This window comes from Pan paniscus, chromosome 5 (genome assembly GCF_029289425.2).
Source record: "Pan paniscus chromosome 5, NHGRI_mPanPan1-v2.0_pri, whole genome shotgun sequence".
Classification (NCBI taxonomy): domain Eukaryota; kingdom Metazoa; phylum Chordata; class Mammalia; order Primates; family Hominidae; genus Pan; species Pan paniscus.
Window position 1 is genome coordinate 169,863,337 of NC_073254.2, and position 26,528 is coordinate 169,889,864.

General features: G+C 45.2%; 2 protein-coding genes across 9 annotated transcripts in view; one reads left to right on the top strand and one right to left on the bottom strand.

Annotated features, from left to right (window-relative positions):
- Positions 1 to 19,078, bottom strand: part of LRP11 (LDL receptor related protein 11) — a 45,211-nt gene extending 26,133 nt beyond the window's left edge. For all 3 annotated transcript variants that reach the window (XM_008963906.5, XM_003811513.6, XM_063605020.1), the window contains exons 1-2: positions 18,466 to 19,078; positions 8,072 to 8,229 (exon numbers count right to left, since the gene is read on the bottom strand). In XM_008963906.5, coding sequence (XP_008962154.2) covers positions 8,072 to 8,229; positions 18,466 to 19,078 — 771 coding nt within the window. The remainder of the gene's footprint in view (positions 1 to 8,071; positions 8,230 to 18,465) is intronic.
- Positions 18,955 to 26,528, top strand: part of LOC100985629 (UL16-binding protein 2) — a 75,965-nt gene continuing 68,391 nt past the window's right edge. For all 6 annotated transcript variants that reach the window (XR_010112314.1, XR_010112313.1, XR_010112310.1 and 3 more), the window contains exon 1: positions 18,955 to 19,094. The gene's annotated coding sequence lies outside the window, so the exon portion shown is untranslated. The remainder of the gene's footprint in view (positions 19,095 to 26,528) is intronic.

Consider the following 26,528-nt stretch of genomic DNA (forward strand, 5'->3'; position numbering starts at 1 on the left):
CTTTAGCTAAGGTATGGATTTCCAGGTCCCAGCCTCAGAGAGTCAGAGTCAGTGGGTTGGTCAGGAGAGCAGGACCCAGGATTCTACACTTACCAAGCCCACCCAGGTGACCCATGATCACACTGAAAGAAACACTGGTGCGTGGTTAAGAGCACACAACCCGGTGTCCAATAGACATGGGTTTGAATGCCAGCCCTACCCCGTACCAGCTGGCTGATAATGTACAAGTCACTTAACGTCTCCAAACCTCATTTTTTTCATTTGTAAAATGGAAGTAATAATAGCACCTATCTGATGAGGATCAAATAAAGTAACTCATGTAAAAGAGCTGGGCCTGGCCCATAGTAAGCGCTTAAATATATCCACCATCTCCACTGGTTGATTCTTATCTCTAACTGAACATTACAAATGACTCTTTACAGACAAAGAAACGAATCCCCGTGAAGTGATTTTCATTCACTGCGACAGTGACAGAATTGAGACCTCGAGTTGTAAAACAGTCTACACTGGCCTACAAGCTGTCCACCACTTTCCCTGCAAAAGCCTTACTCTGGAGGGCTGGCAATGACGGCCACCTGCCTTTTGTTGTTTATTTCAAAGAGATGTTAAGCAGTGCTCACTGCCACGCTGTTACATTACCTTCAGGCCCAACTACACTGACAGAATGCCAAACGGGTCATTTACGTGAGTGCTAAAATACTAAGGGCAGCAGAGAGAGCTCTAATGACAATAAGAGAACTTCCAAAGAGCCTGGAGTGGGCTGCTGATGCTAGGAATCAGAACCCACTGAAATAAAAGTAGAAGTCAGTCTGAGATAGGACAAGACCGGATAATGTCTTAATCTGATCAGATAAGACTTGGGGCTCAGGTCTTATCTGTCGGATAAGACCAGGTCTTATCTGGTCAGATAAGATCAGAGAATCAGATAAATAAGACTGAAAACAAGACTAGAACTCTGGTTTGAGACCTTAAGATTGCATTTAATGATCCTTCTATCTCACCTCCAATCCATCAGGAATTTCCATGGGGTCTGCCTTAAAAACACATCCAGAATTTGACCATGTATCACCCTGTCCGCGGGTACCACCTTGCTCTGACCCCAGCCTGTCTCTTGCCTGGGTCACTGCAGTGGCCAGGAGGCCTGAGCTCTGGGAAGACCAGGGTCTGCTGTCTCCTTTTTTCTGGAAACTTTTCCTCCCACCTTCATCCGCAGTGAGAGGAAGGTCAGTTATGGCCTCTTCCCATAGGCACCAGGCTGAACCAAGGCAAGACAAAGACAGGGCAAGGTGCAGGTGGTGAAGCTCAGAGCTGCATAAGTGGAGAGGTGGGCGGGTGTGTCGCAGGCTCTGGCTCTCTTTAATCCTAGCTCAGAACCAGACTGGTGGGCAGCAGTGCAATAGCTTATGCCCTCATTTACTGTCTCTTGGGACTTAGGAACACAAGGGAGCATGGCTGCAAATGACAGGCATGCTGGAGTATGTCTAGGTGAGACCCTGCAGCCTTCAGTCAAGTAAGGTGACACAAGAAAGCTGCTCTGTCCCAGCTGCTCCGCCTGAAAGCAGACAAGAAGCCCTGAGACTGCCAGGGAGCAGCAGGTGCTGGCCCCCTGCCATGGTATGTGAGTGGAGGCGTGGGCTGCAGGATTGATTCGGAGCAGAGATTTAGAAGGTTGGTGTGACAGGGGGATGCTGAGTCATGACCAGATTCTGAGAGTGGACATCGGAGTGGAGACAAAGTTAACAGAGATTTTAAAAAACACCAAGGGGCCGGGCACAGTGGCTCACGCCTGTAATCTCACCACTTTGGGAGGCTGAGGTGGGTGGATCAGTTGAGGCCAGGAGTTCGAGACCAGCCTGGCCAACAATGGTGAAACCCCATCTTTACTAAAAATACAAAAATTAGCCAGGTGGTGTGTGCCTGTAGTCCCAGCTACTTGGGAGGCTGAGGCATGAGAAACTCTTGAACCCAGGAGGCAGAGGTTGCAGTGAGCCAAGATTGCACCACTGCACTCTAGCCTGGGTGACAGAGCGAGATCCTATCTCAATATAAAATAAAATAATAGAATAGAATAGAATAGAATAGAATAGAATAGAATAGAATAGAATAGAATAGAATAAACCAAGGAAGCACTGAGGCCAGGGAGCTGGGTGTACCATCCATGAGGCTGCTGGCATCACCCTGTGCCAGAGCTCCCTGCAAAAGTCAGTGAGTCACTGAGCTTCTGGGCGTCAAAGCTCAGAGTGCCAATGTCAGACTAAACTCTGCAGGCCTGCGGTTCACTAGCAAGCCTCTTGTCAACACTGGGGCTGAAAGGACAGAGCATCCCTGGGTCAGGGGCCATCCTCACACCTGGCCTTGGCATGCTTCCCCCCTGCCTGCCCAGGCACTGCCTCTCTGATACAGGCAACACTGGGTCCAGATGCAGATGATGATAATCACCTCAGCCTCCTGAGCACACTCCAGTTTAGATCTATCCAGATTGAATGTCCCTTCCCTAGCTCTTTTAGCTAACGAGAGCTGTCTCTCCTGCATTCAGATATTTAGAAGATGTAGAACTGTCACACGGATGCTTTCCCTTTAAGGGCCCAGGTGACCCTTCTATACATTTTCTCCCATTAGGATGACATTGGAGAGAGGGTTTACAGTGTTTCACAGACATGTTCCAAGTATCAGGATAAAAAACTATCTACATATGTACACACAACATATCCAATTTGTAACTTGGAAAAAGACATGATCATAAACCAGGAGCTCCCAATCTCTGCTCAAGATCCCTGTTCAGCAGTAACAGCCTTTGGTGGTTGGCTTCTGGCCAAATCAATGAATGACTCAGCCTGTTGTCTGACTCAACCCCATCTTCCTAGCTAGGAATTCAGTGGCTAGCAATACACGTTTGGGCTTCTCATATATGTCTAAACTAAATTACACACACACAGACACACACACACACACACACACACATTGTATATACTTGGTTACAAAGACTTAGTAATACCTGTCTATTTAAAAAAATTATGTACAGCAGGTAGGCCAGGATGCAGTTAGTTTTAATTTAATAATGAAGTTGTTGGTTTAAATAATGCCCATCCTTTAGCAAGCTTCCTTACGTGTGGTTTTCTGAAGTCACTGCTGTAGACTGAATGGCTGAGTGCCCTCCCAAGGTCACATGTTCAAACCTAACGCCCAGTGTGATGGCGTTTGGAGATACGTGCTCATGAATGAGGTTAGTGCCCTTATAAAAGAGGTCCCATGTTATTAAAAAGTAAAAAACAAAACAAAACAAAAAAAACCCCACCAGATGCTGGTGAGGTTGTGGAGCAAAGGGAACACTTACACACTGCTGGTGGGAGTGCAAATTAGTTCACCCATTGTGAAAAGTGGTGTACTGTGGAAAGTGGTGTGACAATTCCTCAAATAACTAAAAACAGAACTATCATTTGACCCAGCAATCCCATTACTAGGTATATACCCAAAGAATACAAACTGTTCTACTATAAAGACACATGCATGCATATGTTCACTGCAGCGCTATTCACAATAGCAAAGATATGGAATCAACCTAAATGCCCATCAACGGTAGACTGGATGAAGAATATGTGGTACATATACACCATGGAATACTATGCAGCCATACAAAACAACAAGATCATGTCCTTTGTAGGAACATGGATGCAGCTGGAGGTCCTTATTCTCAGCAAACTAATGCAAGAACAGAAAACCAAATACCACATGTTCTCACTTATAAGTGGGAGCTAAATGAGAACACATGGACAGAGAAAGGGGAACAGCACAACGCTGGGACCTACTTGAGGGTGGAGGATGGAAGGAGGGAGAGGTTTAGAAAAAAAAAAACTGCTGGGTAATATGCTTAATACCCAGGTGAGGATATAATCTGTACACCAAGCCCCTAAGTCATAAGTTTATCTATATAACAAACTTGCACATGTACCCCTTAACCTAAAAGTTAAAATATGTTTAAATATAAAATAAAAGAGGCCCCAGAGGGCTGCCTTGCCTCTTTTGCCATATGAGGACACAGTGAGAAGATGGTTGGTTATAAAATAGGAAATGGGTCCTCACTAGACGCCAAAGCTGATTGTACCTTGATTTTGGACTTCCCAGCATCCAGAACTGAAAGAAATTCATTTCTGCTCTTTAGAAGCCACCCAGTCATGGTGTTTTATTATAGCAGACCAAATGGACTAAGATAATCATTTAGAAAATTTTAAGCAACTGACGAATGTAAATCAATATACTGATTTATGAATTCCAAATCTCCTGAATGTCCTACTTTGTATCATGTTCCTAAATGTCACATTTTACATTCTGACTTCAGATTTAAATGTATTATGTTTAATAACCATGAAAGTCAGCATCATTTAATGGGCTGCCTGAAAAATATGTGTCATCTTGCATTTTGATGTATTATAAATATTCAGTTAAGTGGATGTAAAATATCCTGTTCAAGGGCATAAAATATATAACTTTAAATCCAGTGGATAGCCTCTTGGTTCTGACCAATCATCCATTCTGTCTTCACAAATGAAAAAGACAGATCAGGTGCTGTGGCTCATGCCTGTAATTTCAACACTTTGGGAGGCCAAGGAGGGAGGATTGCTTGAGCCCAGGAGTTTGAGATCAGCCTGGGCAGCATAGTGAGACTTCATCTCTACAAAAAGTTAAAAAAAAAATTAGCCATGACTATAGTCCCAGCTACTCAGGAGGCTGAGGTGGGAGGACTGCTTGAGGCTGCAGTGAGCTATGATTGTGCCACTCACTGCACTCCAGCCTGGGCAACAGACTGAGACCCTGTCAATGAATGAATGAGTGAATAAACGAATGAATGAGACAAGTCAGGAACATGAGCTTTCCTGTATGCTTAGTGCCTAGTACAGTACTGGACACATACCAGATGCTTAAAAATTAACTATTAATTGTTTCATAACTAATCTGACAGCATAATTCCTTGCAGGTTGAATACCTGTCTGGGTCACTTGGACATGAAAAGATGGGCCCTAGAAGCTGATCTTAAAGTATCACAAGGCAAAGGGAGAGATCACTACTCTGCCTGAGAACAGAGAGCAAGGGTGAGGAGCCCGTGCAGATGGTGGAGAGCAGGGGAGATGAGAGGAGGGATGAATGGCTCAAGAAGAGGAGGAGGTGGGCGCTCAGGGGAAAGCCCAATCAATGGACACTCTTGGGTGCTAGGGACAGTCAAGGGACTTAGGAACAAGGGCATCCAACAACAGGTTTTAACTTAACTATTTTGCTGTGTGACTGCCCTCCCTCTATTCTCAACAACCTTCAAACTTAGCCCCATTTTGCAGCTTGAGGGCGGAGTGCATCAGTGTTCCAGTCAGCAGGAAGCCATTCTCAGAGAAAAAGGAATTTGATTTGAGAGGCCCAATTCTCCTGGCAGAAATGTTGGGGTGTGAAATAAGGCTGCTCAAGTTAAAGGGATCAGAGGCATAGCTCCTAAGGGTTAATTACTGTTAAAGGAAAATTCTCAAAATAGTAAAGCTATGACTGTCACACAAATATAATATGAATATTTTTCAAAGACATTAGTTAAAGAGGGAACCAATAAGGTGTTCAACTGATTTAAAGAATCTGAAGACTACACATATACAGGCAATCATGAATGCCAAAAAGAAGTTGCTAGGAGATGCAAAACTGAAATGGGTTTGCTAATCGGTACTGAAATGAATCTACTAATAGATCGGTTAGTATCTACATGTACTAAAATGTCATGTTTGAAATCTTATTTTCTCCAGGGTGAAAGTCAATTACCCCTATATACCTAATTTTTTTTTTTGCATTTCTATGGACAAGAATCATTTGGTTACTATCAGTTTTCTGCAACTTATAGATGTTAACCTTGAAGGATCCACTAACCAACCCAGCATTCCATTGAAAGGTACTTAGTAATATTTTGCCCACCTCAAAGTCTTCCACAATGTTTCCTGACAGTCTTCATCCACCAAATGGGGATGTGCCTACAAGTGAGGGTGTCCAGTGGATTACAGATCTCTCTAAGCTGCCTGGCACTCAGTGGGAGCTCAATCCATGGGGGCTTTGATTATGATGAAGTCTCAGCAGGATGAGTGTTAACTTTGGGGGACATTCATGAATGTATATCATTCTAAGACAGTCACAAATTGGTAACAGATGTTTCCCCTAGTGCAGGCCCTGTCATTTAGATGATGGCTTCATAACTTGAGGTCTACCTGCCGTCACTGTTATACACGATTGGGAACTGGTTCAGAGTTTCCTCTTGAAGGCAAGAAAAACGCAGCACGAACCCACTGTGTGATGCAGCTACTGACACAGTTCATGTAACGAAGCTCATTAATAGAAGGAGAGGCAATATCTGGATCACAGTAGGTAATGAATGAGTCAGAAAACCAAAGCTTAAATATGGGGTTCAATTAGGGGTATTAGATGTTAAGAAGGGTATGGATTAATATGAGAAAATCCAGACAAGGCAGGATAGTGGTGGGCCTGAAAAATCAATTCATATGAGGAACATCTGACAAACTGTGGGGTGCTGAGTTCTGAGAACAGCATACCAAGTGGTGATGTTCTTTTCTTTTCTTTCTTTTTTTCAAAGACTTCCAAAGCTTTTACACAGGATAAAAAGATGAGTTCAGTGTTTTTCCAAAGGGAAGACCCAACACCAATGCACAGAAGTAAGGGGAGGCGTAGCCTGCTTGCCCAACACAGTGATGAGTAATGTCATGGACATGATGTGAAGTAGTGAGCTTCTGCCCTTGGAAAAGTCAGACAGATGGCAGATGAGCCTTGGAAGGGGTGTTGTGGAAGGCACTCTTGTTTGGAGGAGAGGCTGGGAAGGATGCTGGGTGTATTAGTCCATTCTCACACTGCTACAAAGAACTGCCCGAAACTGGGTAATTTACAAAGGAAAGAGGTTTAATTGACTCATAGTTCCACATGACTGGGGAGGCCTCAGGAAACTTACTAGTATAATCACCGCAGAAGGCAAAGGGGAAGCAAGGCACCTTCTTCACAAGGTGGCAGGAGAAACAACCAAACACTTATGAAACCAGCAGATCTTGCGAGAACTCACTCACTATCATGAGAATAGCATGGGGGTGACTGCCTCCACGATTCAGTAACCTCCACCTGGTCTCTCCCTTGACACGTGGAGATTATGGGGATTACAATTCAAGATGAGATTTTTGGGTGGGGACAAAGGCAAACCATACTGGACGAGGGTGAGTCCAATTCTAATGCAATATAATCAGGGAGTAAAATCACTCTTACTTAAATCAGTGGTGAGGGACTTCCAGATTTGTTTTTGTTTTGGTTCCAGTAGAGTACAAATCAGTGCCTCCTTACCTCACCCTCTTTCTCCACTTCCTCTAACTGAAGTGGTTTGGATGCAGTTTATCTGCCTAAACCAGGAAGTGCTTATTTGCCTAAGCCAGGAATTCACCCTGAGAGGGTGAATAAAAAGCCACTTGTCTCACCACCCAAGACTTCCTGAGCATAGGCAGCCACCAGCCACATGGCTGATTTCCATCGGCGGCAATCCCAGGAGCCCCGGGCAGGAGCACCGCATGCTGGCCTCCCTCCCTCACAGGCTCGGTGTGCCCCAGCAGACCTAGCTGCCAGGTAAGCTGTCTACTTTCCGGCTCATGTGAAGGATAAGTTCATCCTATTGTTATTGTCCTCTTTAGACTCCTTTGTAGTTTCAAATTTTCTACCTGGATCTTGAGCTCAGAAAAAGAAATATAACTTTAAAAAAGTAATCTGAGTCATTAAAACAAAGCATGAGCCTTCTTCCTTGAAGTGTCTTTGTCCTCTAGACAAGTCACAAACAGCAGCAAGAAGGAGGGTAGGCTCCAAGACAAATGATCGAGATTGCTGCTCACTCAGCAGAAAAGCACATTGAGATAATAAACCATTTTGGCATAATCAGTTTTATACAGTCTCCATTTTATGCCTTCTGCTAGCGTACAGACATTTAGGGAGCATGAAGTGGCAGGACATTACAAAAGACCACTTCACTGAAATACTCGTTTTTGTTAGCAGTGACAACATGCATTACCTTCATGTCCACTGACGGGTCCCCCTGCAGCAGTGCCCACTCATACTGGACGATGGCGTGGTCATCTGTGCTCTCGCGGCCGTCTAGAACCACCCCGTCTGTGGGCAGATGCAGAACCACATCCTGCCCAGCCTTGCTAAGTGGAGGCGCATCCTTTTCTGAGAAAGAAAATAAATAATTCATAAAAGATGATTTATTTTTTCTAATTTATGGAGAGGTATCTTGTTTGCTGAATAGATATGATTCAGCAAATAACTGCTAAGAGAATCCATATTAAATGGAAATTATTTTTCTATTTATTTTATGATCGTGGAATTTAGCTATAATATGCGCAGAAGAGGCTGTGTGGAGTGTTGGCTGGTAGCAATTTTGGGTACAAGGCAGCATACGAGGTCTCACCAATATGTAAATATGGAGAAGCAGTTTTATTTTCTAGAGTGGATTTTTCACTTAATTTTAAAATCACTTAAGTTCAAAGTACTGTTAAATAAATTTATTTTAAAAGATTATTATTATTTTGAGATGGAGTTTTGCTCGTCACCCAGGCTGGAGTGCAATGGTGCAGCCTCGGCTCACTGCAGCCTCTCCCTCCCGGGTTCAAGCGGTTCTTCTGCCTCAACCGCCCGAGTAGCTGGGATTACAGGTGTGTGCCACCACATCCTGCTAATTGTTTTTTGTATTTTTAGTAGACACAGGGTTTTGCCATGTTGGCCAGGCTGGTCTCGAACTCCTAGCCTCAGGTGATCCATCTGCCTCGGCCTCTCAAAGTGCTGGGATTACCAGCGTGAGCCACTGCTCCTGGCCTTGAAAAGATTATTAAAACAAACCTGAAAAACACCAAATTCACCTCTAATATGGATTTTCTTTTTTTCTTATCCTCAAGTTTTAAAAATAGGAGTGATATAAAGTATTCAATGAATGGGAAATATATTAAGTTTGAAAAGTTAAGGCAAATTTTTAGAGCCATACAAAATAAAGCCTGCATGGAAATTCTCTGGAATCCAATTTTTCATCTAGGAAAATTGAAGAGGTTCACCGTTTCTAATAACTAATTTTTATAATAGAAGCCAGCAGGCTCAGATGACTACAACAGCAAAATAAATCTGTATTTACCTTTTTGTTTTGTTTTGCTTTTGAGACAGGTTCTCTATCACCCAGGCTGGTGCACGATCATAGCTCACTCACTGTAGCCTCCAACTCCTGGGCTCAAGTGATCCTCCTGCCTTAGCCTCCCGAGTAGTTAGGACTGTAGGTGTGTGCTAACCTTCCCACCTATTTTCACTCTTTTGTAGTGAGAGTTGCCCAGGCTGGTCTTGAACTCCTGACCTCAAGTGATCCTCCCACCTCAGCCTCCCAAAGTGCTGGAATTACAAGTGTGAGCCACTGCACCCAGCCTATATTTACCTTTAACCTAGAATGGTACTAAATAATATAAGGTTAATTATGTTTATTTCAATATTAATACTTTACTGACAGCTGCTACAGGGATGACCGAAAGGATAAGCTGTACAAAGAAAACATTTCTAAGAGCATAGTTACCAAAATTTTAATTGATGTAAGCTTCTTAGTAAATTCACCCAAATGCACACATATTTTAAAGAAACAGCAACAGAACTGGAAAAACTCTACAGGTTTGTGTACCACGCCCTCTTTGGCATCCACTTCCCCATTCCTTCAGTGCCAAAGCTCTGGTTCGAGTGCTGGCTGGGCTTGCCCCTCTTTGGCTCACCCTGCACAGTGCTGCAAGGCACCGCCTCTCCTCCTGCTTTCGAGCCCATCATTTTCCTCCACAGGGGCCAATGTTGCTACCTACACAAACTTCTAAAGGGCCAAGCCACACATCCCAGTGCTTGAGTTCCGGGGCTTACTGCAATCCCACCTCAGTGTCTCATTACGGAACAAAAGGTGACCACTCTTGATACATTGCAGCTGAAATGACTCTTCTGGAATGCTAATCTGACGGGGTCATTCTGAGAGTAGGAAAAACCCTTCAGCAAGTTACCATTGCCTTTCAGATGTTTAGGACCTAACCCTCCAGGATTCTCTTCTCTTCTAGTGGTTCCCTCAATGCCCAGCACCAGGGTGTGGCAACAGGTTGTCATCAGCAAGCAGAGCAGCCAGTTTCCACTAACCCTTTCCTGTAATTCTGATGAATGCATAAGTTAAACATTCAAGCTGGAGAAACTGGTGCCTGAGTACAAGGCCTGGAATGTGAAAACAAATACATTAAGACCTCGCCTGGACTTTCTCAGACCCCATCATCTGATCGAAGGCATTCTTACACATATACCTTGTATCAAGGCAACTTAAGATTAAAGAAAATTTTCCAAGGCTCTAGAGAAACTTTCCAGACCCCAGACCCTAAAGATTAGACTGAATGAAACACTCCTGCTTGTAGGTGCACACTCTCACACAGGCATAGAGGTTGAATTGAATGTAAATAAACACTGAAGAAAAACTTGTAACTTTGAGTTGGTCTGGTGAGTCACTCCCACCATCTTCCTGTCACCAGTTGCAGAAATAAACTCCCTTCTTTCCCAGTCTGTCTGCATCTCATTGGAAAGCAAGAAAAAGCAGCTGGATCTTGACCATCCAGGAATAAGGGGATTTATGTGAGGGGTCTGGGGCTCTTAGAGATGCGGCTTTTCTGAATGAGAATGCTGCTGCCAGCCACAAAGGGAAGATGCCTTTTTTTTTTTTTTAAAGCACATTACGAGGAATTAAGCACAATTGCTTTTTACATGCTATTGCTAACTATGGAGAAGACGTGTCCCATTTTTCCAGTCACTTAAGAGTGAGGACTAGTAACTGTGATTTAAATAAGCCAAGTAAACAATCCCCTGCCTAGGAAGAAACTTGTTCTTCTGACTTTTTCCACCTCTGAACAAACACGGAGTGTCTGATGTCTTTATGCTGCTTCTGCCAGGTAAGGAGAGATAGGACACTTGCATTATTTTGATAGTCCTTTCATAGTGTTGATCTTTTCTTTGGTTCTGAAAGGTTCATTGTTTCCACACAACGGTTTATGACTTTATAATTCTGGAAAGCATCTTATAACTCAGCAGTTATACATTACAGCTAGCAGCTATTTAAACTTTGTTAAAAATACATTTTTTAAGTAGACAAATGAAAATATGTCTATGTGATATAAACAGTAATGGACACATAATTTTTTTAAAACTCTCGAAGATTTAAGATGGAAGAATCAGATAAGCGCTGAAATATTCCACACACTATACAATTAATTAATCCTACCTCTCCTGGAAGAAAAAGATCATTTTAGTCACTTACTTTTACTTAGGTGAGCTTTAAGATGAATTATAAGCTTAGTGAAATCATCCTATCTTCTAAACTGATCACTGATGTGTCTGAAATAACACAGATAATGTTTCCTTTTCAGTTCAAGTCCAGGCCATTTCCATTGTAAAATGTATTTTAAAATAACCCAGAGCTTATCTACCCAGAAACAGTCCTTAAAATAAACAAATAACAACAGGAAGAGGAAGGGAGTGTGCCATTTTAAAATGTGTGACTTGCTAATGAAGAACAACATATATGTAATTTTGAATTTTTGTCAAAAAAATGTAATAAACCCATGTTAAGTACTAGGGAAACACTGGTTTCTTTTGAAAACTAAACACACTTAGTAAGACCTACAGAGGTGGAATAAGACTCCTGCCAATTTAGAATGAGCAAATCAAGGTGGCATTTTATTCAGAGAAGTGTAATATAATATCAACCAGCCTCACTCACAACACGCTACTGTGCACAGAGCCTCCATGACAAAGAAGACATTCTGTGCTGTGTGGGAACGAATGGTATAGCTCAGGCGGAGCAACTGGAAAGAACCCTGAAGTCAGGGTACGGAAGTGGGGCCAGACTAGGGGAAGAGGCTCAGATACACGCGGTCAAAATCCATCATGGATTTCCAACCGCAACACTTCCAAAAAAAAATTATCCGCAACCCCAATATGATTATTGTGATTTTTGGTATGTACTGATCCAGTCCTTCTCCCTATGGTGCTGCTGATAATAATTATAATAGTTGCCATTTACTGAGGGATTTTGAAGCTGACTTTGCAAAAATTATAGCTGAGAAAATTATAACAGTGAAAGAGATCTGACCTGACTCCATGTGGCTTCTAATCTCCAAGCTGTCCTTGTCCATTCCTGGGCATAGGCCGAACTAATTTTGGGAGGAACTTGGTTTAAGTCTGACTTTGAAACAGACGCGGCCAGGTGTGGTGATTCATGCTTGTAATCCCAGCACTTTGGGAGGCTGAGGTGGGCAGACTGCTTGAGCCCAGGAGTTCCAGACCAGCCTGGAACTGGTGAAACCCCATCTCTACTAAAAATACAAAAAGTAGCCTGATGTGTGGCACATGTCTATAGTCCCAGTTACTTGGGGGGCTGAGGAATTCAAAGCTACAGTGAGCCAAGACTGTGCCACTTCACTCCTGCCTGCATAACAAAGTGAGTCCCTGTGTCAAAAAAAAAAAAAAAAGTAAAAAGAAACAAAGATGGTAACAGCCCTTTCCCCAAATAAGCCCCTTTCTTGCCTGAGGACTGGACTGCCTTTGCAAAACTAACAAATAAGCCACAAGATTAGAAATTATGGTTTAGGCATCACTATTATAAAACCTAAGTTCAGGGCTTGAGATATTTTATAGACCCTGTCCTCGATGGTTGGCAGCACCCCGTTGGCAGTACCTAGATTGATAAACTGGCTCATCTGGTCTTGTGTTTTATCCGCACAACCAGTTCCTTGTGAATTAAACTCTTTCTCTATTGCAATTCCCCTGTCTTGATAAATCGGCTCTGTGTAGGCAGTGGGCAAGGAGAACCCATTGGGCGGTTACAATTTCCTTGTACCAGGTACCAGGCCAGGTGAAGTTACAGAAAGAACTTAACTTTCACAACGAATCTCTGAGGTAGGTATTATCATCTGCATAATACCGATGCAGAAACTAGGCTCAGAGGGCTAAGTTACATCACACAGGCGATAAATTTGTCAGATCAGATACTTCTTTTTAATTATTTTTTTATTATTATACTTAAAAGTTCTAAGGTACATGTGCACAACCTGCAGGTTTGTTACATAGGTATACATGTGCCATGTTGGTTTGCTGCCCCCATCAACTCGTCATTTACATTAGGTATTTGTCCTAATGCTATCCCTTCCCTTGACCCCCACCCCCTGACAGGCCCCGGTGTGTGATGTTCTCCTCCGTGTCCATGTGTTCTCATTGTTCAACTCCCACTTATGAGTGAGAATATGCGGTGTTTGGTTTTCTGTCCTTGTGATAGTTTGCTGAGAATGGTTTCCAGCTTCACCCATGTCCCTGCAAAGGACATGAACTCATCCTTTTTTTATGGCTGCACAGTAGTCCATGGTGTATATGTGCCACATTTTCTTAATCCAGTCTATTATTAATGGACATCTGGGTTGGTTCCAAGTCTTTGCTATTGTGAATAGTGCCACAATAAACATACATGTGCATGTGTCTTTATAGCAGCATGATTTATAATCCTTTGAATATATACCCAGGAATGCAGCCCAGTTATTTCTAACTCAAAGGTTCTATCCTTCCACTATACTTCGAGACAACCCTAGGTGTATTCCAGTTACAATAAATATAATTTTACATCCTGAATTTAATTCATCAACTTATTGGTATATTCCTGTTATTGATATTTCTTCATATATCTTAGCACTGCCCATGTGATAACATAAGCTTCACAATTGCCACTTGAGTTTCCTAATCTGTACTACTGGACATTTACTTTGTTACTGTTTTTTTCACCATTATAAATAATGCCATAATAAACATGTTTTGCTCATATGTTCTCTTCAGCATAGGTCATTTTCCTAAAAAATATTCCAGAAGTATGAATATTTTAATGGTTTCTGCCACATATTTTCCAATTACTTTCCAAGAGGGAAGTACCAATTTACACCATCAGTGAGCTAGAAGTGTATATAAAGTTTCCCATATGCATGTCAATATGAGTAAAACACTTTTTTGCTCATATGTTCTCTTCAGCATGGTTCCTTTTCCTAAAATATTCCAGAAGTATGAAATGAATATTTTAATGGTCTCTGCCACATATTTCCCAACTGGTTTCCAAGAGGGAAGTAGCAATTTACACCATCGGTGAGCATAGAAGTGTATATGAAGTTTCCCATATGCATGCCAATATCAGTAAACCTATTTTTACCAAGTTAATAAATGAAAATTGGCCTTATTTACATTTCTTTGATTCTAAGGTCGAACATTTTTCCATGTTTATCCACCATACCTCCTCTTCTGGGAAGTGTCTGCTCATGTCCTTTGCCCATTTTTATTTTTCTTGCTGACTCATATATATATATATATATATATATATTTTTTTTTTTTGACCGAGTCTTGCTCTGTCGCCCAGGCTGGAGTCCAGTGTTGCAATCTCAGCTTACTGTAACCTCCGACTCCAGGGTTTAAGCTATTCTCATGTCTCAGCCTCCCCAGTAGCTAGGACTACAGGCGTGTGTCAACAAACCAGGCTAATTTTTCTATTTTTAGTACAGATGGAGTTTCACCATGTTTGTCAGGCTGGTTTCTAACTCCTGGCCTCCAGCAATCCACCTGTGTTGGCCTCCCAAAGCGCTGGGATTACAGGTGTGAGCCACTGTGCCTGGCCCATAAACTCTATGAATAAATAATGTCACATTTTTCCCAGACTCTTGTTTGCAATTCCTTTTGTTTCTTGATATGAAGTTTTTTATAAATGTGCATATAATCTATCCCCTTTCTTTGTGATCTCTTTAATTGATTTGAAACCTGTCTTCCTTCCAGATATGGAAGTTTATTTCCTTTAAGTTTTTTTATGTATGGAGTAATCTATGGCTTAATTTAAAAAAAATTTAATTCTTTAATCCATCTGGAATTTGTGTATGGTCAGAGTTGTAGGTCTAAATGTATTTTCCCTGACACTGCCAACCAGTTATCTTACTATTATTTATTAAATATAATTGTTTATAACACAAAAGGGAGAAGATAAGAATGTGAGAAAGTAAGGCCCTTGGAGAGGGAGAGTGGTCAAGCATCTGCAGAGGGATTAACCTTGAATGGGAAGGTCAACTCTTTTGTTTGCACTTGGCGGAGACAGGGAAAGGCTGGGGGTGGCAGCAGGTGGGTCTGCAGAGAGGAGAGCAGACCTCTGCCTAACAGCTTTGATTTTCCCTGACACACAAGGCAAGGGGCCCACTTCCCAAATTCTTCCCCGAGATACTGGACTTCAGGCTGAATATCCAGCAAAAACCACATAAAGGTTATTGTCCTTGAGTCCTTGGAGGTTATATTCCCTGCTCTTCTGGAATCCTAGCAGCTCTAGCTTCTACCTCTCCTCCCTCCCTCCCTCCCTCCCTCCTGCTGTTCTTCACTTTTTATCATGACATCCAGTCCCCCAACCCTCCAGTCATGGGCATGACCCAACCAGGTTCCTAGAACAGTATCATGTACATGCGTGCCACCTTCCTAACTCACAAAGCATGTCCCCCCTTGAACCTCACGACAGCCTGGGATGGAGGACAAGCAGACACCAAGTCCTGGGGGCATGAGCAGGGACTTGTTTGTGGAGACGCCAGGCCCCAGAACTTCAAGCACCCTCCTCTGTTCTACAGATTCTAGCAGGCAGGCTCAGTCACTACAAGACACCTCTCTCCAGCATCTCTCACTCATTCCTGCATCCTCCCGCCTTCCCTACCTCTACCCTCGCAGTCCCAGCCTAGTGATCCCTTTCTCAGCTTCTGCTGGTGCTGCTGGAGAAAGCATAGGAGTTCAGGCTCCACAACCCCATGCTGTGTGACCCTTGGGCAGGTTACTTTCGCTTGCCAAGCCTTGTATACACTAGGGATCATAACAGAACCTAGGCCTTTGTGTTGTTGTGAGGACAGAGTGAGTTCATGCGTGCAAAGGGCTGAGGACAGCACCTAACACCAAAGTCAACAAATGTGGGCATGAAAACAGGGCTGGTGTGTCCTGCTGTAAGTTCGTGCTATCCCATCACCATTTCTTCATGGTGCTTTCATCCACCTCAGATGGATCCAGTCACAGCTCCTCTCCAAGGGCTCTTCTAAACCATTTTCACATGCTCACAACCCAAAAACGAACAATTCAAGAAGGAAAAACTTAGTCTCAGAAGCATAAACAACTTCAACCTGTCAAGCATCTGAGCAGGGGACACACAGGACACTGGGGAACAATTTTTGACCTCCACGCAGAGAGAACAAATGAGCCTCTACAGGAACCTGACCCGCACCTTCCGCGTTTCCATGTTGCTGGGACCTCAGGAAGTCTGAGCACAGCAGTGTTCTCCCAGAAATGAGGACCAGCACCGTGCTCGCCTATTTTCATCCCAAACATCTACAAAACAATTCCTAGACAAACTCCCCTGGGGAAAGGAAGGGCAACGAAGCAAGCAAGAGAAAAACAACCCAGAAACTTCTCATAGTAACCTGAAGTTTTTGTTTCTGTTTCTGAGGCAGTGTCTCCCTCTGTTGCCCAGGCTGGAGTGCAGTGGCGCAATCTGTACTCACTGCGACCTCCACCACCACAGTTCAAGCGATTCTCCTGCCTCAGCCGCCCGAGGAGCTGGGATCATAGACAGGCGCCACCATGCCAGGATAATTTTTGTTTATTTTTTTTTTTTTAGTAAAGACGGGTTTTGTCATGTTGGCCAGGCTGGTCTCTAACTCTTGGCCTCAAGTGATTCACCCGCCTTGGCCTCCCAAAGTCCTGGGGTTAGTTATGAGCCACCGTGCCTGGCGTCTCAAAGTAATCTAAACTTTAAAATTTTTGTTCTATGGCATATTCTTTCCTTGTTTATTTTCCTTTTCAAAGGTTTCCTCTGGGTTTACAGGAAAGCTCACTTTGGCATTGTCAGTTTCTTCCAGGTAAGTAGTGAGAACACAGAGAAAAGACTTTGTTTCTTTGCTGCTGGGATATTTTGGTCTGTGTTTGGGCAGAGAGGATGTGTGTGGAATAGCCGTGGTGGGCCTCAGAGATGCTGGTGGGGGGTCCAAGTGAAAGTGCTGCCTGCCTCCACTTCAGAGGGAAAGCTATGGAGTCCTTCCTAGTGTTTGCCTCAAGGCCAAGCAGTCGCAGGGCGACCCTTTGATATCTGCTCCCCTGACAAGGATTCTGAGCCTCATCTAAGGTAGAGGTGGGGAGGGAGGCAGGATGTGATGGACACAGATTTCCAGACTCTTTCAATGGATCCACAGGTTTTGGAGAATCCACACTTCCAAAGGGGCTGAGCTCCGCCCCCATCTTGCTGGTATCATTCGTGCTATTATAAATCAAACAGCAACAGGGCATGATTAAACACACGGAGCCTGACCACACGTGGGCACAGTCAAGGTCTCTTATTCCCTCCGTGACATTCATGTCCAACCACTACCATTTTTGTGCCTCCTGTATGTGTCCTGATTCTCTCATTCAGAGCATCTACAAAAAGTCAAACCGTCGAATCAGCATCATTTTTAGTCCTTAAGAAACACGCTTTAAAGTTTCCTATTTTCTTTTACTTTTTTTTTTTTTTTTTTAAGACGGAGTTTCACTCTTGTTGCCCAGGCTGGAGTGCAATGGCGCGATCTCGGCTCACTGCAACCTCCGCCTCCTAGGTTCAAGCGATTCTCCTGCCTCAGCCTCCCGAATAGCTGGGATTACAGGCGCATGCCACCAGCTCTGGCTAATTTTTGTATTTTTAGTAGAGATGGGGTTTCATCACATTGGTCAGGCTGGTCTCAAACTCCTGACCTCAGGTGATCCGCCCCACTCAGCCTCCCAAAGTGCTGGGATTACAGGCATAAGCCACCACGCCCGGCCTTAAAGTTTCTTATTTTCAACGAAAATCAAGTCCCCTCTTTTCACTTTTTATAAAAGGGACCAGTAGTTTTCCTCCCATTTTTGTATGATGAAAGCCACCGCAGGCAAAGTCAGGAGAGCCACGTCAAGAAACAGGAGTGGGTGTTACGAGAAGCCCGGCATCTAATTAGATTTTGCTCTTGCAATTACTTAACACAAACCATGCCTTATACAACCCATGAGGCTAAAACAAACTTTTTTCTCTCAGCATTTCTCCCCTTTTAAGTCATATTTCCACGAATCCTCTCAGATCAGCCTTTCTCTTCAAGCCTAGAAAAATTCCAGTAGCACGTCACCGCGCCCGCCCGCCCGCTTCTGCCAATCTACTGGGCTTCCTCTTCCCTAAGACAGAGAAACCCATGCCAGAAACTCTTCTGGGTGCCCGCGGCTAAAATAACTTGGCACGAGTGTGTTTCGCTTCCAACTTGGCGAGGGCGCTGCGGGTCTCGAGCGCTCTGGCCAAGGCCGGCCCCTCAGTCGCGCGCTTACCCTGCCGGGGCGAGGCGCGCGCGGTGGCCAGGGCGGCGCCGTCCGGCGCGCGGCTGAGGCTGTAGCTGCTGTAGCCGCTGTGCAGCGCGAACTTGCAGACGTTGCGGCCGCGCGCCGTGCAGTTGAAGAGGTAGCAGCCGAGCACGGCTGCCGGGGGCGCGGGGCGCCGGGGCAGCTCCACCACGGCCACGGAGCAGCGCGGCTCGGAGCAGCAGGCCGCCACGCATTGCCGCCAGCCCCGCACGGCCGCCGGCGCCCGCAGGAAGCTGGCACCCGCCGCCAGGGAGTCCTTGGTGCGGATGATGGCGTCAGGCATTGCGCTGTAGCCGCCGCCGCCCGGGCCCGGGCAGTCCTCCTGGGGGCCGCCGCCCGCGCGCAGCTCCAGCTCCAGCTCCTCCTGAGGCCGCTCCTGCTGCAGTTGCCGGCGGAACTCCTCCAGCAGCTGCTCCACGCCCGACAGCTGCGCGTGCAGTTCGGACAGCGGCGCCGCGGGCGACAAGGCCGCACGGCCGCTTGGCAGCCACAGGCAGAGCAGTAGCAGCCCGCGCAGCGCCCCGTGACGCGGCGGTAGCCGGCGCTGCGAGCCCGCGCTCTCCCGGGCGACGGAGGCCATGTCGACGAGAGCCAAGGTCAGCGAGCCGAGGCGGGGCTGAGCGCGGGAGGAAGGCGGGGACGCGGGCGCGGGCGAGCGCGGGCCCTGGGCCCCTCCTGCGCGGCCGCGGCTGGCTCTAGGCCCCGGCCTCACAGCGCGGCGTCCCCGAACCCGGCTGCTCCCCCGAGGTCGCGGGCGCCGGCGGGAACCGCAGTAGCGGGAGACATAGCCGGGCCAGCCGGGCACCGCTCCTTGCCCTCGCCGGAGACTGCCCAGCGCCCTGCGCCTCTCCGCCCCGGCCTGCGGCGCGCTGGGTGGCGGCGAGTCGGCCTCGGCGCTGATCAGCACCAGGTGTGTGCGAACAGTGGCCGCGGCGGGGTGGAGCCTTGGTGAGCCCCGCCCCTCCGCGCGGCCCCGCCCCCGCGCGTCTCGCGCCGGCTCCTCCAGGGCTGGGAGAGCAGGCCCCGGGGAGGGCAGCCTCAGAACAACTTTGCTCCCGCGCCGCTGCCCAGCTAGGGCAGGGTTCATGTCTGGGCCCAGCAGGCTTTAGCAACCAACCACACCTGCCCAGGGCGCCTGCCCACAGGGGCTTGGCATTCGGGGGAATGGGGGCAGTGGGAAGGGAGGGCCTGTCTTCAAATCCTCGTGACCCCCGGGACTACTCCAGAGAGGGGGCACGCGCACCTAGGACCACCGTAGCGCGTCATCAGTCCTTCACCTCCAGCGTCCCTGACTTTCCGCATCATGTTCCCAAGATGTGCTTGGGTAGTACAAAGTGGGGCGGGGTTGGGGTGGCGGAGTCGGGGCCGGGAGGGGTGGGGATGGGAAGTACTGAAAGATGTTCAGTCTGTTTAAAAACACAAAAATCAAGCCTGGTGAGGTGGTACTCGCCTGTAAGTCCTGAGGCTGAGTTGGGAGGATGGCTTGGACCCAGGAGTTCGAGACTGCAATGAGCTGTGATCACACCACTGTACTCCAGCCTGGGGGACAGAACAAGACCCTGTCTTTAAAAATAAAAACAAAACCCATAAATAGCAGTCGTCACATGCACTCAGATTTCCACAAATATAACTAAAAATCTGAACACAGCCAACATGGGGACCTGGGAGTAATACAGCCTGTGACAGAGAGGCCTCTAGCGGTTATATCACGTAAAATCTCGGGAGTTCTGCTTTAAATGACATAAGGAATAAGAAAATGTCCAACCCAGTGGGGGCTTCACCTTGGCGTTCTAGACTTCTGTGAGCAGCGTCTGCATCTTGTTTGTTTCTGAATCAGTTTCTGTTGATTCATTTTTCTCCTGATTATGGATCGCATTTTCTTGCTTTTTAGCCTGTCCGGAAATTTTTGCCTGGATGCGCACATTGTAAATAGAACACTGTTAAGTGTCTGTATTTTTTAGGAGGGAAAGAATAAATAATTGGTGGGAAAATATCAGTCTCTGCTATGTGTTTATTATCTCCAGAGTTGACATTTAGGAACCCATTGCTTGCAGATCCAGACCAGAGTAGGAGGTAAAATTAAAAGGTAGCAATAGAAAAGAAAGAAAAAAGCTCGATGTAACTTGCCATCCCATCAAAGGGAGAAATTATAAAGTTTTTGCAGGGGTATATTTGAGTGATTTTTGAGGCTAAAAGAAATGGCCTCTTAGCTCTAAAGGCCGTGTCTGGACTGTACCACTTCGGCCTGGAGATTCTTCCTCATATGGCATAATCATCCCACACAACTGCAGTCATTGTAAGATGACCTTGAAGCAACATAATGCTTTTTATTTTTTATTTTTATTTTTTGCCATAGACCTTGGAGAGCTTGAGCAGGATTGTTATGAGGAGAAACTTTCACTAGTGATGAAAATGCTGACTGAGGGTATCATCAAACCCTCCAAGGACTAGTTGTTATATAAGTTATTAATATTAAAAATAACATGATAATATATAATATTAACTAAGAATTGTACATGATTTCAAAGTTTGCCAAACACTTTCACATACATGATTTTATGTGCCTTCACAGAGACTTTGACCACCTCACTCCTGCCTTTGGGACCGTGAAAGAGAAGTCAGTATAGAGTGAGCCCTAGCTCACATGTTCCGTGGTAGGGAAGTGGACAGGGGAGAGGACAGCATTTCTCAGGGGCATTCATTTCTAAATCCCTCCAGCACCATCAAAGATTTTCCTGCATCTGCAACTTTACAATAGGTCTTTTTGGGAGAAGTGGAAATTACTTTTTTTTTTTTTTTTTTTTTGAGACGGAGTCTCGCTCTGTCACCCAGGCTGGAGTGCAGTGGCGCTATCTCGGCTCACCACAACCTCCACCTCCCGGGTTCAAGCGATTCTTCTGCCTCAGACTCCTGAGTAGCTGGGATTACAGGCCCGTGCCACCATGCCCAGCTAATTTTTGTGTTTTTAGTAAAGACGGGGTTTCACCATGTTAGTCAGGCTGATCTCGAACTCCTGACCTTGTGATCCGCCCACCTCGGCCTCCCAAAGTGCTGGGATTACAGGCGTGAGCCACCGCGCCCGGCCGAAGTGGAAATTATTTAATGTTGTGTTTACCGTGAGCAGTGGTTATTTCTGGGCTGTGAGTTGCAAGTACTGAAGGGGAAATATTGACTTTTATAATTTATAAGACTTTATATCTGTTGAATTTTTTTTTTGCAATGAGCTTGTTGTAAATGATTTTCTATTTTTTAAAAATAAGTGTTGACATCTGCTTCAGCCAAGAGGGAGCGACAAGGACTGGACTTACTCTGTGACCTGAAATGAAAAATCTGTGAAAAAAATGTATGGAACAATGGTTTTCAGACATTGGGCAACAGGCAATGCAGGGCCCAAGAGAAGGGAGACAAAGGAAGTGAACATGCTGCTTGCTCCAGCTTACTGCCTGGATAGGGTTTCCAAGCTGCAGTGCAGACAGGCGAACCCAAAGAGACTCTGAGTTGGAAAATAGAGCTGAGAATTCAGGGAGGCCAGGGTGGCTAGAGTACCAGAGAGGAGAGAATGCAACGGAAGGAGGGAGCTCTGGAGATCTGCGCAGGGTTCCTCTGAGTCTTCAGCAGAAGTTCGACCAGGTACATGCATGTGAGGAAACTTCCCAAGACAGAGAGGCAACCACTAGAAAAAAGCTGGCAGAAAAACTTCTGAGCTTGCATTGGTCAGGCAATAGTTCATTCCCAACAGCCAGAGTGGAGAAACCTTGTGACAAGAGGCATGAGTTTGAGTAGGAAGGGAAGGGATTACAGAGAAGCACATGAAAACTTTTGCAGGTGATAGGTGTGTTCAATACCTTGATTGTGGTGATGGTTTCACTGGTGAATACATTGATCAAAGTTCATCAAATTGTGTATTTTAAGTGGGTATAGTCAATTATATGTTAATAAGGCTATTTTTTAAAAACGAAGTTTCATTGCACTGTGCATTGTGATTTATCTTCTTTTTCTAGTTCTCTTTTCAATTTTTTTCAGAAATAAACTATCTTTGTTTTAAAAGCCTAAACATCAAAACCTTATCAATGGATAGAAGAATTTTTATGTGAGGATGACAATGTCAGGAAGATATGTTTCTGTTTTATAAGATAGATCATTAAGAGTAAGAGTGGATCAAATTGAGATTGGACTTCGTAGGTCAGTTTGTTGAATGTTGGAATGAGATAACCTGTGTCTTAGCTGGGCTGCTGTAACAGAATACCACAGACTGGGAGGCTTCTAAACAACAGAAATTTATTCCTCACAATTCTAGTGGCTGAGAAGTTCAAGATCATGGTGCTGGCAGACGCTGATATCTGGTGAGGGCCCACTTCCTGGTTCATAGACAGCAGTCTTCTCACTGAGTCCTCACCTTGTGGGAGGAGTTAGGGAGCTCTCTGGGATTTTTTTCTTTTCTTTTCTTTTCTTTTTTGAGACAAAGTCTCGCTCTGTTGCCCAGGCTGGAGTTCAGAGGCACAATCTCTGCTCACTGCAACCTCTGCCTCCTGGGTTCAAACGATTCTCCTGCCTCAGCCTCCTGAGTGGCTGGGATTACAGGCGCACACCACCACGCCCGGCTAATTTTTGTATTTTTAGTAGAGACTGGGTTTCACCATGTTGGTCAGGCTGGTCTCGAACTCATGACCTTATGATCTGGCTGCCTCAGCCTCCCAAAGTGCTATGATTTCAGGCATGAGGCACCGTGCCTGGCCTGGGATCTTTTTTATAAGAACACTAATCCCATTCATGAGGGCTCCACCTTCATGCCCTAATCATCTTCCAAATTCTCCACCGCAAACATCATCACATTAGGTTTCAACATAGGAATTTTGGGGGGTTACAAACATCCAATCTATAGCAACACCCTAGTGACATCGTTTTTTGTTGCCCTCCCCTCCCCACTACTGCCCATCTAAATACTTTTACAGGCATCGAATAAGTTAAGTCAGTGCATGTGAAGTGCTTAGAAGGGCATCTGACACATTATAGAAGCTCAATAAATGCTAGTTGTTGTTGTTATTACAACAGAAATGAAGGACCTTTCCTAAGATTAGAAGTCATGAAACCACTTGAAGCCTGAATCTCCTTTACAGCATTCCAGCTCAGTGGCCGTTGCACTAAGATTCTTCCTTCTCCATACCCCTTTCATGGAATCTGCTCTGCTCACGTCCCTGGAAGGGGCAGCCCCAACCCCCAGGTGGCCACACCCCCTGTTCACTAGGGATGGAATCAATAATGAACACCTGGCCCAAGCACAGCCAATCAGATACTCTCTCCAAGGAATGTAAAAACAGAATTGAGAAACAAACTGACTCAGCAAATAGACTCAACAAACTGACTCAACAAATTGAGTCAGGGAGGGAAGTGTAGCTGGGAAGCCAGGTGAGCTCCAGGGGACATGGAAGGGGATGATAGCAGAGAGAACCTGTTCAGCAGAGGGGGACAAATGGAACTGTGAAAAGAGGAAATAGAGAACAGTGCATACATAGCCTTGAGAGAGGGAGGGAGTGAAGACAGGAGTTGCCTGACACTTTCTGGTCTCAAATCTCTCCCCTGAGCACCTACTTGGCCTACCTGGAATTCCTCTCATGGAGTTCTTGCCTTGCAGCTCAGTGATCTAGGTTCGTCCTAGTTAAATCTCTGTGGATTGCAAACAACAGAAACTCATTTTAGATTGGTTTAAAGAAAAAATAGCTACCGTGTTTACACACATGCACTCACAGGCAGGGAGGAAATGCAGCCAGGCCTTGGGAGGGCCTGGACCAGACATGGCAGAACCCTCAGCAGTCAGGCAGCTGATCTCCCAGTTGCTGCTTCTCTCTTCTGGGACCAAGTAGTCTGAGATCTCCACTTCTCTCTGCACATCTGATTCATGCTTCTCTCAGAGTCTGGAGTTTTCTGCCCTCCATGCACAGAGCCTGAGTCTATCTCACCTCACCTGCAGCAATGAACAGAAACTCAGAACAGTGACCATCAGTACCAAGAGAGAGACTCTGATGAGTCTAGCTTGGTCCTGTGTCCACCCTAAACTGAGGTTAGTGTGCAGAGACCATGAGGCACAAACAGGGCTACAAACATGGCCTTCCCTCTCCTCATTGAGGATGGAAAGAGAGGCCGTTCTTAGAGGAAGGACGTGGTAGTAACTGGGGAAAATCCTGAGAAGTTGTCTTCTGCGTTGACTCAGGCAATGCCCTATGTCTGCTTGAACATGTTCATTAATTTTCATTTTAAATTTAAGAAACGCTTATAAAAAGTACTGTGCTATGACTACCAGGAACCGTTCTGAGTTCTGCACAGTCACTTATTTACTTAAAACAACAATTATGCAGCATGTGCTAGTATTACCCCCAATTCACAGGTAGGGAATGCAACATTTTGTTACTGAAACACCAGGGGTTCAGTTTAGGTCCTGTTGCTTGCAGCACAGAAAGCCAATCACTGGATCAAGTATTTTTGGGGGAAGAAGGCTTTCTTTGGTGCTGCCAAATAAAGATAAGTGGAGATAAGTCTCAGATCTTCGACCAACTTAAATTGGGGTGTATATAGTGGGGAAGGGGTGTAGCTACCCACAGGAAAACAGGAATTAAGGAGGGGTAAGGAAGAACAATTGGTCAACAGGAAGCAGATGGTTGGTTAGGAAAACAGGAATTATGGAGGAGTAAGGAGAGGAGTCTTGTGTCTCATTATCTGGATGTGGTGATGTGAGTTTTACTTCCTCGATATTATCTGGAAGTCGGAGGGTTTCCTGAAAAAGGAATTCAGATAAGACAAATGTAAGTTTTAAGCATTAAGAAAAGCAGGGTCCATTTCTAGCTTTAATAGGAAAAAAATGGCAAACATCAGTTCTCGGGGGAAATTGAGCTAGTTTCACCTTCACACACCAAAGCTCCTTCCATCTTTGGGCAACTCTTACTATTCATTAGAATGTTTTCCTTATATTCAGTTACAATCTGTTTTGTAGCTTCCAAGTATTTGTCCCAGTTCCTTCTCTTGGGACCACTCAGAGCAACCTATACCTACTCCCAAGTGATAGTCCTTTAAATAATTTTAAAATGCCATTGAAGCTCAGGCAACTCAGCTTGCTTAGTACAGCACAGTGTTGAGTGTGGCTTATGACAGCAGTGTCAAACACCTGCTGGCTGTGTGACTTTGGGCAAGTCACCTACCCTCTTCAAGCACCAGATCACCCCGCCGTAATATAGGAATAATTGCCTCACCTTGCTTCCCACAAGTGTGGTGAGGTTTAAGTGAAACACAGCACATAAAGCACTTGGCACAATGGCGAGTGCGCTAAAGGCTCCTAAGTGTTAGCTGGGATCATCCCCTCTCAGCTCATCGATTCATCACATCGTGAGGCTTGCAGATCTCCATTCCGTCATCTAACCTGTTTTCTATCCCACCTGGCTTCGTTATTGTTGCGTTTTTCAGCATTACTGAGGTATAACTGACAAATAAAAATTGTAGGCTGGAGCAGTGGCTCACGCCTGTAATTCTAGCATTTTGGGAGGCTGAGGTGGGCAAATCACGAGGTCAGGAGTTCAAGACTAGCCTGGCCAACATAGTGAAACCCCCCATCTCTACTAAAAATACAAAAAAAAAATTAGCTGGGCCTAATGGCTGGCACCTGTAATCCCAGCTACTCGGGAGGCTGAGGCAGGAGAATCGCTTGAACCTGGGAGGCCCAGGTTGCAGTGAGCCGAGATGGTGCCACTGCACCCCAGCTGGGCAACAGAGTGAGACTCCACCTCAAAAAAAAAAATTGTATGTATTTGACAAATATGACATGACCATTTTACGTACATATACATTGTGTATGATTACCACAATCACATTAATGAACATATCCATCACCACACACAGTTACCATTGTGTGTGTTGTGTGTGTGGCGAGGGTACTTAAGGTCTACTCTTTTAGCAAATTTCAAGTAAACAATACAGTATTATTAACTATAGTCACCATGCTGTACATTAGATCCAACTTACACATCTTATAACTGAAAGTTTGA